Consider the following 16178-nt stretch of genomic DNA (forward strand, 5'->3'; position numbering starts at 1 on the left):
TAACCCCTAAACCGGGTACATGACTTGTAATAATGACAAAACATTACGCCCCTAAAACAGGCGAGAACAGGAATGCACAAAAGATCAGAGGTTCGGGGGTCTTCTTTGTGGTGGATGTCGCAACCGGTACGCCAGTGCAATGATGGAACCGCCCTGCCATATGCTGTTGTACGTGAATAAAGACTGAAAGGAAACGCTATGCAGTCGTTATCATGGGAATATGCCTCCATGCAATGGTATCATTCGCGGTTATGGATTAGGCCGTAATTGTTGGGAGATCGCCATGGTAGTAATGCTGTGATGAATGGGAATTGTAGTGTGGCGGAATGGTGATGACGGTCGATGGTCAAAGGGCGTTGCTGTGTCGGTCTACCATGCGCCTATGCTTGCGGGGGAGCCCGTTCCGTAGTTTCCGCTCAGCAGTTGCTGGCGGATGGACATGGCATCGTTGGACCCGCCGGCGGCGGGATTGGGTGTCTCTGCGCCCATCCAGCCGAGTCCTCCGCGCAACTCGTTGACTGCCTCCTGCATCTTTCCGCCCGAGATCTCATTGTGTTTCGCAATCTTCTCGTCCCATCCGCCGTATTGGAGCTGTATTCCGCCCGCCTTCTTTGCTGCCTCCTGAATGACCATCGCCCACGCCTTGGCCATCTCCTCGTACGCCTCTTGCTTGTGACGGTTGTGTTGGTACGTATCCCAGTTGGGTAGTCGATGGATGATCTCGGTGGCGCCGTCGAGGAAGGCGAGCGATGTGGCGGGCTGGTGTTCGTGCGGCGGGAGGAAGTGAGGCGTGAAGTCCTTGAGGGAGTCGAGCAGTTCATCAAGCTGTTGCCGCACCCTATTGTATGCATAGTCTGATGACGCACGGCCGCCAAATGGGAAGGCTGCCTGGAATGCCGCCTCGTACTTTGACAGGACCTCCAACGTTGACTGTATGCTTGGCCGGGGCGCGGTTGTGACGACTTCGTTGCCGATATCCGGGTGGCGCTGGCAGATGGACTGCAGCAGGTTGCGCATCTCGTCGGGGCTGAGCGTCTCGAGGAGGCGAGGGAGCGGGAGTGGGCGGCCGGAGATGTTGGTTCGCATGCGCTTCATGCCTCGCGGCGCGGGTCGCGGGAGTACGGCGGAGGATGTGGTTGGCGATGCACTCATGCGGTCGTCGTCGCCGGCGCTGCCATCGTCCTCGGCTTTCCGCTTGCGGCCAGTCATGGCGGCGGAAGGGGAGTAGGCTGCGTGAGGGTGAAAGTTAGTGGCTGACATGGAGTTGAGGTGTTGCGAGCAGCGAGTGGACGTACGGTTGCGGGAGGGAGAGCGGCGGTTGTTGTTCAAGAGATGAGGGGGCGTGAATGTCTGCTGGTACTGCACACTCATGACGAGAAAGGGCCCGCAAACGCAGTGATTTCGCACGCCTGCTTTGTTGGGAGCCGGATAGCGATGTCTGGTCGGTGATGCAATGGGCGGGCTCTCGTTGCGTGGGCCGTGGGCGGTGTCGGGTGTTGTGTTGTTGCTGTGGTGGAGACAGCAGAGCCATACGAAGGCCCAAGAATATGCTAACAACCGGCAAGTCCGTGCACGCAACCAATCACGTCACATGTCACCGATGTCAACCACGATAATTGCCCTTTCATCTGGGGTTGAGGTTGGGTTCTCTCGCCATTTCTGCTTTTTCTCAAAAAATCGCCCCTTCATGCCCTGTGTTCGGGCGGTCCCTCATCACAAAAGGAATCGCAGCGGCTAAGGCGGCACTTTCTATATCGCATCACATATCACCATGCATGTCTGGAAAAATGTACGTGGGGGATCCTCAGCCATGGTGCAAGCCCACAACATCAGATCTAGTGAATTTCTATTCAGGACGCATTAACGCTGTGCCCCTTCTTGAGGTGCACAGCGTCGATGGCTCCTTGCGTGCGCCTGAGACAATGGCATGTCCGGTGGCGTTTTCATTCAACCGCATAAAGGAGAACGCCATGTGAGTGCCATACTTACCTGCTGAACGATGATGCTACCAAATACTCCCACCAATACCATAATATACAAGACATGCTTCACGCATTACAGGTACAGGGACTGGGCGGCGACCAAATCCCTGCGGACGAGCTCAAGTGCTGCAGTGAACTTTTGCTCAAGCTCTTCGCTTCCCATGACCTTGGAGGCCTGGGCCATTTGTCGGAGCAACTCTTCTAATCGTCTGAACAAACGAATCAGACTTCCCTCGTACACATCGGTCATTTTGCTGCTCGAAGTTAGTTGCCGTTTAATGCGACGGTAGCAAAGCGAACATACCAAATTTGTGCAAACGTCGCACCCTTCGACCAGGCGAAGACGACCTCCATCAGCTCGTATTTGAACGACTTGAGGTACTCCTCCTCGTTGACTGTCAGCTTGCTCTCTTGTGACATCTTCGCGATAACCCTAGCTTGCTGTTGGATTTCGCGGTATGGCTTGGCAAGCTCTTCTTTGAGCGCTGGCACTTCTTGCGTCTTCTCCTCGAAGATGAAACAGCTAAGACAAGCGACGCACTGCTCTGGCGTCAACTCATTAAAGAAACGGTTGAAGAGCAGCTCGCTAAGCACGAGCTCGTCACCAGTGCTGATTTCGCAAGCGACACGGGCCTTTAGCTGCACGACATCGGCTTCGTCGATGAAGCCGAGGCGTCGCAACACACGTTTCCTGCTCTTCAACTCGTCTAACTGAATGACCGATAAAGCGTTCGCAATCTCTTTCCTGATGTTCTTGATCTTCTCACCAATCGCAATCTTCTGCGCATATTGGCTGTACAGTTCGGGTAGCCTAGGCGAGTTGTGGAGAGGGTTCGAGAGAAGACGGGACTCCAGTACTTCGATTTTCTGCACAACATTAGACAAAAATGCAGATTCTTGATGGTGAAACTTACCCTTAGCAGCCTCTTGAAGCTGTCGTCTTTAATGCCCATGTTCTCGATTGGGTCCAAGATAGCAATTCCGTCAGGGAAGCGCTTCTTGACCTCGCTCAATGCTTTGCGAACATTGTTCCGTTGCTCTGTCGACTTAAGCTCGTTGGGGAGGAAGACACGGAGATGACCAATAGATTCGATGCAGTTCAGAACCACAGGGACAACCTCCATCTTGCCCTTGTCTCCCGCCGCAGGTGGGCGCACACCAGGCGGTAGGCCGTCGTTCACCGCTGGTACAAACTTAGTGTCGCTGCTGACCGGTAGTAGAACGTCGACAATGTAGGATTCTTCAGGTGGCAGAACTTCGCCCTTATTAGCCTTGCGAGCCGTGTACGCTACAACAGCACCCCAGCCGAAATCATAGTCCTTGAACTTGATCTTGACCATTCGGCCACCCTGCAAGAACTGCAAGCAATAGTTCGGCTGCATGATCACGTCACGCATGTCCTTAGTGTGGTTGTCCAGTTGCTGTCGCAGATTGTAGTAGTCCTTGATAGCCGGCTCGTCAACAATGTTGGTGTTTGCCTTTTCTTCTTCAAGCTTCTCAAGTTGCTTCTCCAGGTTGGAGACACCTGCCGTGCTCTGGAACTGGAAGAAACACCTCTCCAGCATGAACTCGGGGGAGATGCCTTCCACTCGCATGAGGTTGAGAATCATGTTGTATCCCAAATGGAAAGCTGAGTTGAGGTTATCCTGTTGACCGCGGACAATCTCCTTAGCCACAGCAGGCTCCATCTGCTCGCCAATCATCATGATGACAATACCACGGTCATCGAGACCACGACGCCCAGCTCGGCCAGACATTTGGATGAACTCAGAAGGCGTGACCCATCGCTGCGATACTCCGTCAAACTTGCGCACACTGGTAAAAACGACTGTCTTGGCCGGCATGTTCAATCCGATTGAGAAGGTTTCGGTCGCGAAGAGAACCTTGATCAGTCCTTCCTGGAACAAGATTTCGATGGTCTCCTTCAAGATAGGCAGAAGACCGGAGTGATGAACACCGATGCCTCTCCGGAGAAGGGGGAGAATGTGCTGAATTTGGGGTAGTTGTCGGTCCTCCTCTGACAACATCTCGATGGCGCTGTTGAAGACCTTGGTCACCATGGCCTTCTCGGAATCGTCGTTGAACGCGAGCGAGCTCATAGAAAGCGCGTAGTTCTCGCATTCCCTCTTGCTAAAACTGAAGACGATGACCGGGTTGTAGCTCTTGACCATGATCATCTTGACAATCTTGTAGATATCCGTCTGGTCCTTGTTGCCGCCCGTGTTGGTCTTCTTGTCCTTGCCCTTGCCTTTACGCTTCGCCATGAAGTCCTTGGCCTCGCTTCCGCCCTTGTCCGCGATGGAAGACATGGCTTTCTGGAAGTTCTCTTCGCGGAACACACCCTTTTCATCTACCACCAAATGTATACCGTCGGCACCAGCGGGGAAGAAATAGTGTTGTAGGGGCGTCGGACGGAAATCGGTGTAGACAACGTGGCACGGCTGGCTATGGGTCTTGGTGATCCATTCCGCGAACTGCATGGCGTTGGGAATGGTGGCGGAGAGGAAGACGTAGCGGACCTTGTCTGGCAGAAGAATGATAGTCTCTTCCCAGACGACACCTCTTGACTTGTCGCGCAGGTAGTGAACTTCGTCGAATACGACCCAAGCTACTTCGCGCATGATCTCGGAACCTCTGTACAACATAGAGCGCAGAATCTGGATATGTTAGTCTTCATCCTCCTCCAAAGCGTTGTGTACATACCTCCGTCGTCATGACCAAACAGGTTGCAGTGGGGTTGATGGTGACATCACCAGTCATCAGACCGACGTCGCCAAACTCTGCCATGAACTCTCGGTACTTCTGGTTGCTAAGCGCCTTGATAGGACTGGTGTAGATGACTCGCTGGTTGTTCTTGAGACATTGCGCGATGGCGTATTCTGCCACAACTGTCTTTCCGGCAGAGGTATGCGCTGATACTAGAACACTTTCGTTTCGCTGTATCGAGGCGATGGAGACCTGCTGGAAGGGATCTAGGGTAAAAGGCCACTCGCGCGCGGGCTCTGCGGGGGCCTTGTGCTCAGAGATGGGGACGTAGTCGTAGTCCGGAGGGAGCGCGACTTGATGGCGGACCTGATGCGAAAGCACCACTGCCTGACCCTCTTGCGACTGCGCTTGTAGACCCGCTGCGGCAGCCATTTCGCGCGTCTGCTCTGTCTCGAAATCGTCGGTAACTATAGGCTCGGGCTCGTCGCGCTTCTGCTTCTTCTTCAGAGCCTGCGCGCTACTGTTGTCGTTCGCGGTCCCAGCTGGCTCTGCAGGCGCATCCGCCATAGCAGTGTCAGCGACGGGTTCAGGCGACTTGACAGTGCCATTCGCCTGGCGCTTCTTGTTCTTCCGGGGCGCGGTGTCCGTGGACGGGCCGCCCTCGAAGACGTCGAACATGTCGTCGTCCATCGTGGGTGGTTGATTTCACTCTGTGCGCAGTTGAGTGCGTTTGTCTCGGGGGGTTGCGTGGTGGACCAGACAGGCAGTTTTGACCTGTCGCGAAAGATTATCGAAGGCGAGCGCAACGGCGATCGAGAAACTTTGATGGGCCTTACTAAGCGGGTCGTTGCCAAGACATGGCAGCCGTGGAAGCTGCAACTCATCGAACCACCGCGACCAGAACTCCGCAACCTCTCCACTCTACAACACAGACAAAGTACGCCCCAACTCCACGCCAATTGCAACCCCAGCTGACTTCCGAAGATGCTTGCCCGTGCTACCTTCCGCGCCGCCTCGGCCCCAACTCTCGTCGCCCGCCGCGGCTTCCAGTCCACCCGCGCCCAGTTCGCCAGCCCATACCACTACCCCGAGGGCCCGCGCAGCAACTTGCCATTTGACCCGCTGAAGAAGGGCTTCGCCTTCAAGTACTGGGGATTTATGGGTACGCACTGGCGCGTCGCAATCACTGGGTTGTGCTAACATTCGCAGCCACCGGATTCTCCCTGCCATTCCTCCTTGCTGGTGAGGCGCCCGACTCGCTGATATCTACTATGAGAACATATCTAACAGAATCTCTACAACAGTCTGGCAGACGAAGAAGAACAAATAGATGCAGTCATTCGGAGCGTGGGCACGATACTGGACTATGGGAAGGACACGGGATTTGTAGAATATCGGAGGGTCGCTCGGAGACCCGTATAGACACCACAGCATCAATTTCATTGTCTGTCTTCCATCATGATCCAATGCATGCAGATTACAAGTCCTAATGATACTTGTTGGATACCTTGGCGGGCAAGAGCCGTCTCTTTAACTTCGAAACGAGGTTCTGCAATTCTATTCTACCATGAACCAGCACTGTTGAGAAGTAGCATTTTCAGAGCAAATACGAACCAGGGGATGGACGCTGAGCGAACGTGGTTCAATTGCAACACCTTGATGACGATGAGATGCGTTGCGTTACCCTTCGGTAGAAGCTCGGCGCTAGCATCACCAAAAATTCGGAAGCGCGATTCTGCCAACGGGGCTAGTGACCAGTCATTCGAGCAACAGGACGCAACATTGCCACGAACACAGTCCATGATTCTTCGGCAATGCGAAACCTAAAGATTGTAGGAAGGTCGCTCCTGCGATTTTCCGGAGACGAGCCACTACCGTTAACGGCGACTGCATGGGACGCCGCATCAAATGCGCTGGTATGCGCCTTCGGCCCTTCGGAATCACGTGCGACCATCGAACTCAAGAGACTGCATCATACTCGCAATGGCGTCGAGGAAAAGCTTGAAAGCATCGCATCGTGGGACGCGCCATGCCCGCTGCCCTCGCTTACCCATGACTCAATCTTGAGCCTGCACCATTTCGCCGACACTTCGACATCATGTTTGATTCTGGCCGGAGGAGACATCGTGCTCGTGCGAGAGGACCCATCATCTACAGAAGAGCTAGTTGAGATCGTGGGCTCCGTCGATGCTGGTATCTCTGCTACGGCGTGGTCACCAGATGAAGAACTTCTCGCTATCACCACACAGGCGGACACTTTACTATTGATGAGCCGCGATATCGAAAACATTGCGAGTATCAATCTCACTCCGGAAGATGTCAACGTCTCCAGTCATGTCTCGGTTGGTTGGGGAAAGAAAGAGACACAGTTCAAAGGCAAACGAGCCAGAGCACTGCAAGATCCAACAGTGCCAGAAAGTATCGACGAGGGTGTACTTAGCCCACTCGACGATCATTCTGTCACGATAAGCTGGAGAGGTGACGGCGCATGGTTTGCAGTAAGCAAGGTCGAGGAAGAACGCCGTCGCATGATCCGTGTCTACTCCCGGGAAGGACAGCTGGACAGTGTGAGCGAGCCCGTGGACGGCCTTGAAGGAGCTCTCAGTTGGCGACCATCAGGCAATTTGATTGCGAGTACCCGTCGCATCAAAGATAAGATTGAAGTGGTGTTCTTCGAGCGCAATGGTCTTCGCCACGGCCAGTTCGATCTTCGATTTACCCCGGAAGAACTTGCAGCCCTCTCGATTCCGTTAACACTCAAGTGGAACAGCGACTCCAATGTCTTAGCTGTGTCATATCCTGACAAAGTACAACTTTGGACGATGAGTAACTATCACTACTATCTCAAACAAGAACTTCGATTTCCAGACGCTGCTCCTCGAACAGTCATATGTAGCTGGCATGCTGAGCGTCCGCTCGCAGTAGCTTTGTCAACTCCAGGTAAGTTGCCCCTCGCCAACGCAAGGTTAATATGACTAAGTACAGTTTAGATGCGCTTCAAGTGCTTGAGTACGCGTCCACAATCTCGGCCGGCTCAGTCGCCCCACCGAACGATTTTGGAATGGTTGCATCCATAGATGGATGTGAGTGATGAACTCTATATGCGTTGTTTGTCTGATACTGATTACTGCAAGTATCCCTGAAACTCACACCACTTCGCATCGCGAATGTGCCACCTCCCATGTCACTTCACACTCTGGCTCTCGACTCAAAACCAATGGACGTAGCGCTTTCAAAATCTGGTAATCGCTTGGCAGTGCTCTCCGACAGCGACCTTGCCGTATATGCTCTCGATCTCAACAAGCGGCCTATACCCAAGCCTAGTCTCCTCTGGCGCACTGATGCGATAAGTCATGGCTCACCACGCCACGTCACGTTCTTTGGTGAGGATCAGATCTTCGTACTAGCAGACAGCTGGGACGAAGAGGAAAGCTCGCTCTGGCAGTCCGAAGGCGATGTGTTACTACCTCAAGGACACATAATGGAGACCGAGAACGCGTCCATACTTCTTTCCAACGTTCATCAAGAAACACCGTACATCGAGTTTCAGAATGGTGGCTTGCATCAGGTCGTTGTAGATGAGCTGAGATCGGATTGTGCTCCCCTAACGCCTTTTGTGCATAAGTTTCCTTCATTTGCACCCGAGGTCCATGTGATCAATGTTGAAGGTCAGGTACGCAAACATACTTTCCGCGGGCTCGTATCAGCTAGCTAACATCGCCAGACATTGGCATTTGGATTGACAAAGAGTGGAGTGCTATACGCCAATGAGCGCATACTGGTCCGCAACTGCACTTCTTTCGTGGTTACTACCGCGCATCTCATTTTCACAACGACACAACATCTACTCAAGTTCGTGCACCTCGCTAGTGCAGATGGTAAGTCCACCTTACGATATGAGAACAGGGAGCATGTTCTGACATTCACCAGAGCTCGAAGTACCCGCAGACGAGCCACAAAAGGATGAGAGATGCAGGAGCATCGAAAGAGGAGCAAAGATCGTGACTGTGATGCCTACGACATACTCAGTCGTGTTGCAAATGCCAAGAGGTAATCTTGAGACGATCTATCCGCGAGCGCTTGTGCTTGCTGCTATCCGTCGCAACATCGAAGCAGAGCGTTACGATGAAGCCTTCTTTGCTTGTCGTAATCAGCGCGTCGATCTGAACATACTTCATGACCACGATCCGGAGCGATTCATGGCGAGCCTGGAGAAGATTATTTCACAGATCAAGAAGATCGAACACATTGACTTGCTCCTGGCGCAGCTCCGGTAAGCGATTAACCATACACCTGAGAAGATGGTTGCTAACTGTTCAAGTAACGAGGACGTGTCGGAGACCATGTATAAGGAAACATTGAAGACGAAAGATCTGGCTACGAAGCCAAAGCTCTCCCAAGACCAAGTTGAGAACAAAGTAAACCGGATATGCGACGCTTTCCTGGCCGTATTAGAGAAGTCTCAATACAAGGACGCACACCTGCAAAACATCATCACAGCCCATGTCTCCAAGACACCACCAGCTCTGGAAACAGGTCTTGCTATGATAGGTCGCCTACAAGGTGAGTCTTATACATTTGCGTTCTCCGCAGTTTTAACATATCATAGCATCTAGCGATCCCCTCACTGATAAGGCCGCCGAACACATATGCTTCCTTGCAGACGTCAACCAACTATACGACACATCTTTGGGACTGTACAACCTTGACCTCGCCCTGCTAATCGCTCAACAGTCACAAAAGGTATGCTGATCGAATGCATGGGTCGCATTAGTAGCTGACCCTCAATAGGATCCGCGAGAGTATCTGCCACACCTGCAGTCTCTGCAAGATCTGCCCGAAACTCGTCGCAAGTTCAAGATCGACGACCAGCTCGGACGAAAAGCGAAAGCTCTCACGCATCTCAAGGATCTTCAAGCCTACGATGAGGTACAAGACTATGTGCAAAAGCATGATCTCTACCCTGAAGCCTTGAGCATGTACCAATACGACAGCACCCGTCTGAAGGAAATCATGAGGTTGTACGCAGACTTCTTGAGTACTAACAACAAGAACAAAGAAGCTGCATTGGCGTACGAATACCTCAACGATCATGCTTCCGCTTGGCCATGCTACCGTTCAGCCAACCTCTGGCGTGAGGCTTTGTCGTCTGCTATTCTCGCCGACGTAAGCGCGGATGAACTCTCAAGCATTGCGACAGATCTTGCAGAAGGTCTCACAGAATCCAAAGACTACCTGTCAGCTTCATCAATAACACTCGACTACCTCTCCGACCTTGCGTCCGCGGCACGTCTCTTATGCCGAGGCTGCCACTTCGCCGAAGCGATCCGCATCGTCACACTCCGGCGCGAGCCCACTCTCATCACCGAAGTCATCGACCCCGGCCTCGTTGAGCGCAGCGCAGACATGACAGAATTCCTCGCCGACATGAAGGGTCAACTGCAAGCACAAGTACCTCGACTCAAGGAACTCAGGGCAAAGAAAGCAGAGGATCCGCTGGCATTCTACGAGGGTATGATCGACGGTCCTGCCGATGCGAACATCCCCGACAATATTTCTCTGGCGCCTACAGATACAACAAGTGGTGGCACGTTTATGACCAGGTACACAAACCAGACTGGTACCGTGAACACAACAACTACGCGCAAGACAAGCAAGAACAAGCGGAGAGAAGAGAGGAAGCGTGCGCGCGGTAAGAAGGGTACAGTATACGAAGAGGAGTATCTCACCAACTCCATCGAACGCCTCATCGAGCGTATCAACAGCATGCAAGAAGAGATTCAACGTCTTGTTGAGGGTCTGGTTAGGCGGGGTATGAGGGAGCGTGCTGACGCTGTGTCCAACGCTGTTAACGAGGTTATGGAACGGTGTCAAGACGCGATCAAGGAGATGTATCCACCTGCGGCTGTTGGAAGCGCTGAGGCTGCCAACGGAGCACAAATTGGAGTTGAGGGCGAGGCGATGAAGCCTACGGGTGGGGATGCGACGCTTTGGGATAGCTTGCAGGAGGTTGGGAAGAAGAGGGAGGCGCCTGTGGTGAAGATGTTCGAGAGGCTTAGTCTCTTAGGATAGGCAGGCTGTGGTCTTTCAAAGTAGCCATGCTTGGGACTCCTGAAGCTACAATTCTATGTGTTCTGAGAAATTGCTACTTGGACGGTGTTGCACAGATGTCATTACCCTTGATGGTGAATCCATGGCGGATGGATGACGTAACTAGCGTCCGTTGTACATCTCTGGCAGTCGCGTCATTACGCCTCGAATGCATACCCACGCCAAATACGCGTCGGAATCACGCGATTCAAAGCATTGCTTCGCGATTTCTAGCCTAAGCGCACCCATGCGAGTCAAACGTGCAGCTGAAAACCACGCTTTTGTTCATTTATGCTATACTGACGTTTGCAACCCCGTAATCGATCTGCCATGATACGACCTCCCGTACCCCTCACGAACGCGTCGACGCCGTACCAGACATGACCGACGACTTTTCCTGCGGCTTCAGTGCTCCGTCCATTGTCCTTGATTACACACCATGATCGCCCGCCTTCTCTGAAGCCTCCCGACGTCTTCAATACTCACCTTGTGCAGTCCCATTGACGTTCACCCAAGCTCAAATACCCTACTCTATCTTACCACACATTCCGACAGTCAGCCCTCAATCTGACAAACCTCGACACCCTGCTCCGCGCAAGCGACCTGGAAATCGAACAGCGCCTTCGCACCGCCCTCGTCCTCCGCAATCTCAGTCTTCACGAAGATCTTCCACTGTTCGCGGCCAGAATGCTTGCCGATCGTAGCCACCAGTCGCTGCAGGCTGCGTACTATACCTTTCGCGAGCTTGTCGTGGTCAGGCTCATGGGTGTCGGAATGGAAGAACAACCAGTCGAGATACTCTCCATACCGCGAATCTAGCTGGGACTTCTCGTTGAAAGGGAGCATTTGCTGGAAGAAGCTGCCGAGGTTCAGGTGTACCGATTTCGCAGCGACCTGGTCCTTGTCTTGCTCCTTGCATAGCAGTGTTATGATGCATACCAGACGATCGATAAAGGCGTACGGATTGCCATATTGCAGCAGGTCTTCCGAGAGATCGATCTTGATGGTACGGAACTGGTTGGCTGTCTTCCAGAGTGCGCTCTTGCATGTAGTGGGCTTCCTGTAGCCGATGACCTTACGGAGAGTACGCGGGCGGGGGAGGGTGGTGTAGTACTTGCTTATACTGCCCTCAGTATTGAGGAGGAGAGGGGTTTTGTCGAAGACGGCCCACATCGCCTCCGTCCTGATTGCTTTGGAGACCTGGAGGATGTTAAAACGACCTGCTCCGGATTTAGCCTTTGCTCCATGCTTGGGACATAGCTCGAGCATCCGCTTGGTTGTTCCAGGGTGGCAGCACTCCTTGACTACGACAGGCTCGTCGATATCGAACGCGAGGCTGTATATCTCTTGTCGTAACTCCATGGGGATTCTATCGAGGGCTCCGAAGCCACCTTGCTCCTGCCCATCTGATGCGCTCGGAATGGCTTGACACTTCTTGTGAGAAGCGTAGGCGTTGTACTCGGGGATCGGGCTTGGAGATCTTGATGGTGTGGTCAGCTCCGAGATGTCCGTCGGTGCTGGCGATGCAGCTCGATGTCTATCGGAACAGTCAGTTTCCATGCTTTCGGTCATGTTTTCCCTGGTGCCTGCAAAAGAGGTTCGCGGCGATGAGGTTGTGGTAGGGAGAGAGAACGCAGGCAGAATCAAGTAAAAGAGCAATGGGAAGACATGTGATGCAGGGTCGATGTTCTGGTATTCTGCCTTCACCGCGACAGGAGAACGTTGCTTCTTCAGGTGATCGAAAGCTGGTCACAAGATCGCGGTTCACCCAGGAATTTTATGCTCGTGGCAATACTTCAGTCCACGGGCTCGATGCGATTGGCTATCAAGATGGTAATCGTAGCCAGAAGGACACGATGTAAGTACGTAGTTTCCCTGTCACTATCATCCTGTCATATCTCAGCCGCCTTCTCCAAATTATACTCGCCGCTCTTTGCAAGGTCTCCTTCTCAGACCAAGTAGCCTTGTTTGATCGCTCATTTTCCACGTTTTCTTTTCGACGTCATCAACGCGTCCCCGTCCGTTTGCCAGGCAACCATCTGGTAACACCGCGCTAGTCGCAAACGCTCTTGTTGTTCTGATCTCCAGTGCTGCGTATTCATTTTTTTCGATCAGTCACACCCGCTACGAGACCAGTAGGTACTACTTTCCCTAACAAGTTAATGAATCGAGTGTTCTTTCATTTGCGATACTTTTCAGTCCAGCGTTCATACTTTGGTTTGTAACAGCGAACGCCAGAAGTTGTTCTGTAGCGTAGTGGGAGTCGGTGTTTACTAATTTATTATGTGCTAACGTAGGAAAAACCTCTTACGATCAGGCTATGGTTTACTCAAATGCAGTTTATAGAACCCAGCCCCTTCGTAATGCGCGCACACAAGCTGACACTCATCAAGATCGAAGATCAAGATGGCGGCGCTCTCCGATGACACCACTTCAGCCATGCATGCTCAAACCCAGAGTCCGCTGTTCCAATTGCCCGGAGAAATCCGCAACAGGATCTACTACTACGCACTTGACATGTGCTTCATACACTCTTCACGCCGATCGGCACAAAGCACCTCCACGCCCGGCTCCATGAATCTACAAGGACATCTGGAGCACCGCCAACCATCTACGAACCTCTTGCTCACCTGCAAAGCAATATGCCGAGAGGCTGAATCTCTATTCGCTGAACTCACTCCTGCGGAGGTCGATCTCCAAGTAACAAAGCGACTCAGCCGAACTGCAAAACGCACACTAAACTCGTTCATGCGGGTCGTCATTCAATACCCTGTCGAGAACGAGAGAAAGAAGCGAGAAGGCAGAAGCTCGGCGAAGGTGAGCACCAGACAGTACGGTTGGGAGCTGTACAAAGCCCTCGAGCTATATACACGCGCATCGCCAAACCTTTGTCAAAACCGAGATATGCGTCGAGAGGCTACAGTCCATCATGGATTGCGCTGGCCAGATCGCTTCCAATTCGCTGGGGCCATCAAGAGAATGGCGAAGGACAGGTATACGTACTGGGCAGTCGAAATCCAGTACGAGTACTACGACACTGGAGATGTCGCAGAACTCCAAAAACTGCGCTACATTGCTTGGGCGAGAGATGAGGTGGCGAAACTGGGCAAGCAGATTCAGTTCTTTGTCACGATTTTTCATGGTGGTCCTGCGAGGAGAACTTTCCCTCTGCTAGAGGCCGTTCTCGGTCATCGAGGCATCGAGGAGGGTGAGGTGTTGGATTCTGTGTTGGTGGGTGAGAATTGGTGGTCTGTGGAGTTGAGCCTCTGAACAGAGGCTGGAGGATACGTAGTCAGAACACCTTGACTAGGTTGTATATATAATGAGGATGTATGCACCGAGTGCTCGGTTTGGATATGTGGTATGAAAGAGATGAACTACATGTATGCGGCTAACACACTGCTCAGGTATTCTTGGGCCGTCGAATCATGATTGTAGTCTATACAGGTACTTGTCAAGTTCTGCTGACGTGATGGTAATGTTACGCATTCAGCTACTCATGCTAAGCTAGTCGCAGGACGAAAACTTATCTCGTGAAAGATTGGAACTGGTCTATGCTCCTTTTGGCGCGTTTGGAGAAGATGACTGAGCAAGACATTTACTGGGAAAGGGTAGTGAAGGAGCTGATAAGGGGTCAGTGCATAGTAAAGTCACAAGACGGGCCTACCACACACCAGGTCATATGGCTTTGCAGTTGGCTTATATTAGATATTATTCATGGATGAACAACGGTGTAAACTCATCTGTAAAGGATAAAAAGACCCAGTCGAAGTCGTCAGGTGGACGTTAGCCCCTGTGTCAATCACGAGGTCTTCCCTCGCCCCACCCCTTTCATAGATCATCTCCTCTGTATTATATATTCCTCCTTTACAACCTTTGATTCCTTCTTTCTTGCGTATCTTTCCTGTCATATCTTTGTACTGTATAGATTATACTACCATCTCCTAGACTTCGTCTCCTGTATACCTCACCTCAACCAATTGAACGGCGAGACGAGATGAAGTTCCTCTACTCCAGCCTAGTTGCAGCGTTCGCGTTGGCTACTGGTGCTCTAGCTCTTCCAAGTACATCAAATTCGGCTTCCTCATCGCCTCAAGTCCAAGTCAACTTGGAAATGGCTGGCAACACCAATGTCAAGATATCGATCAAGAACATCGGATCCGAGCCTTTGCGCCTAGTTAAAGTTGATGGCCTTCTAAGCGACTTGGAAGTCGACAAGGTCACTGTTGTGAAAGATGGTAGGTCGCCTCCGATGCATGGCGGAGCAGATACTAATGCATTGTACAGGCAACAAGCTACCTTTCTACGGTATCCACGTTGACATTGACCTCACTGCGCTGGAGGAGTCTTCATTCCAGACTTTGTCACCCTCAGAGATAGTCGACAAGAACTTCGATATCGCCCATGTTTACGATCTTGGCGCTGGCGGTATGATCGAATTGGTGTCTCAAGGCACCTTCCTCTACGCGACCTCTGGATCATCGGTGGTAGAGACCATCTCCTTCGTCTCGAACACTCTTACCGTCAACATCGATGGATCTGAAGCAGCCGCGACCCGTCAGACGTACCTTTCGAGCGTATGGAATGCCGAATTCAACCTCCAAGGCGGTTGCACCCACGAACAGTACGACATTCTGGACCAATGTCGCAGTCTGTGCTCAGATCGCGCCTATTCCGCATGGCAGAACTCGCTCTCCGACGCTGGCAATCACACGAGGATCATGGAGTTCTTCAAGGACGACACTGAGCAGATTCGCAAGAAGCTCAACGACGGCTTTCTCGCAATGGGCTCTGAATGTCGGAACATGAACGAGGGTCGTGTCAAGATCTTTTGCAACAATCTCGATGGCTGTGAACCGGGTGTATTGGGGATGACTGTGTGGGCCGGCGAGGAACTTCACGTCAGGTTCTGCCCATTTTGGTTCGATGCGTGGTACCAGATTGATCATCCAGAATGTCATGAAGGTGACAAGACCAAGACTATGACGCATGAGCTCTCTCATGCATTGTTCAGCGTCGGAGATGTCAAATACGGATACGACAACTTTATCACGCTCAACTCCACGGATAACCTCAACAACGCGGACACTTACGCGTTCTTCGCTAAAGGTAAGCCATCTCAACTCACAGAAGGCTTCCCTATGAATCTTGAACAAACCGCTAATCTCATATACAGCGTCCCACAACAATTGTTGAGTTTCATCGATCTTCACATTCGCGGCTTGTTGGCAAAAGAGTAGAATGTGATGATACAGATGGGTTACGAGAAGTCCAGTCGTATGAGCGTTTACTAGTGATGTTCGCACGGCGATGTGAGAATTGGTACAATGGGTTCCCTACGTAGCCTATAACTCATGACAAGGATCTTAGACCTTAATCTTACCTGGCGCCTCGACGTCG

At 52.2% G+C, this 16178-nt stretch overlaps 7 protein-coding genes across 7 annotated transcripts; 4 read left to right on the forward strand and 3 right to left on the reverse strand.

Annotated features, from left to right (window-relative positions):
* Positions 1 to 369: 369 nt before the first annotated feature.
* Positions 370 to 1371, reverse strand: STS1 (Tethering factor for nuclear proteasome sts1; the record flags this gene model as incomplete). The annotated part of the gene is made up of 2 exons (XM_051431218.1): positions 370 to 1229; positions 1296 to 1371. The coding sequence occupies 2 exons, from the start codon at positions 1369 to 1371 to the stop codon at positions 370 to 372; spliced, it is 936 nt and encodes a 311-aa protein (XP_051294352.1).
* Positions 1372 to 2055: 684 nt separating this feature from the next.
* MTR4 (ATP-dependent RNA helicase mtr4) lies at positions 2056 to 5378 on the reverse strand (the record flags this gene model as incomplete). Its single annotated transcript, XM_051431219.1, has 4 exons — positions 2056 to 2236; positions 2287 to 2849; positions 2897 to 4639; positions 4686 to 5378. The coding sequence occupies 4 exons, from the start codon at positions 5376 to 5378 to the stop codon at positions 2056 to 2058; spliced, it is 3180 nt and encodes a 1059-aa protein (XP_051294353.1).
* A 294-nt stretch (positions 5379 to 5672) lies between these two features.
* On the forward strand, positions 5673 to 6018 carry J4E90_001634 (uncharacterized protein; the record flags this gene model as incomplete). The annotated part of the gene is made up of 3 exons (XM_051431220.1): positions 5673 to 5850; positions 5898 to 5930; positions 5993 to 6018. 3 exons carry the CDS (start codon positions 5673 to 5675, stop codon positions 6016 to 6018), a joined length of 237 nt encoding a protein of 78 aa, XP_051294354.1.
* A 484-nt stretch (positions 6019 to 6502) lies between these two features.
* J4E90_001635 (uncharacterized protein) lies at positions 6503 to 10760 on the forward strand (the record flags this gene model as incomplete). Its single annotated transcript, XM_051431221.1, has 8 exons — positions 6503 to 7628; positions 7679 to 7771; positions 7823 to 8361; positions 8413 to 8566; positions 8619 to 8961; positions 9010 to 9251; positions 9298 to 9431; positions 9480 to 10760. The coding sequence occupies 8 exons, from the start codon at positions 6503 to 6505 to the stop codon at positions 10758 to 10760; spliced, it is 3912 nt and encodes a 1303-aa protein (XP_051294355.1).
* A 573-nt stretch (positions 10761 to 11333) lies between these two features.
* J4E90_001636 (uncharacterized protein) lies at positions 11334 to 12350 on the reverse strand (the record flags this gene model as incomplete). The annotated part of the gene is made up of 1 exon (XM_051431222.1): positions 11334 to 12350. The coding sequence occupies one exon, from the start codon at positions 12348 to 12350 to the stop codon at positions 11334 to 11336; it is 1017 nt and encodes a 338-aa protein (XP_051294356.1).
* Positions 12351 to 13184: 834 nt separating this feature from the next.
* J4E90_001637 (uncharacterized protein) lies at positions 13185 to 14048 on the forward strand (the record flags this gene model as incomplete). Its single annotated transcript, XM_051431223.1, has 1 exon — positions 13185 to 14048. One exon carries the CDS (start codon positions 13185 to 13187, stop codon positions 14046 to 14048), a length of 864 nt encoding a protein of 287 aa, XP_051294357.1.
* An 844-nt stretch (positions 14049 to 14892) lies between these two features.
* Positions 14893 to 16018, forward strand: J4E90_001638 (uncharacterized protein; the record flags this gene model as incomplete). The annotated part of the gene is made up of 2 exons (XM_051431224.1): positions 14893 to 15016; positions 15066 to 16018. The coding sequence occupies 2 exons, from the start codon at positions 14893 to 14895 to the stop codon at positions 16016 to 16018; spliced, it is 1077 nt and encodes a 358-aa protein (XP_051294358.1).
* Between the last annotated feature and the right edge of the window lie 160 nt (positions 16019 to 16178).

This window comes from Alternaria incomplexa, assembly GCF_024043165.1.
Source record: "Alternaria incomplexa strain BMP 0042 chromosome Unknown scaffold_2, whole genome shotgun sequence".
Classification (NCBI taxonomy): Eukaryota; Fungi; Ascomycota; class Dothideomycetes; order Pleosporales; family Pleosporaceae; genus Alternaria; species Alternaria incomplexa.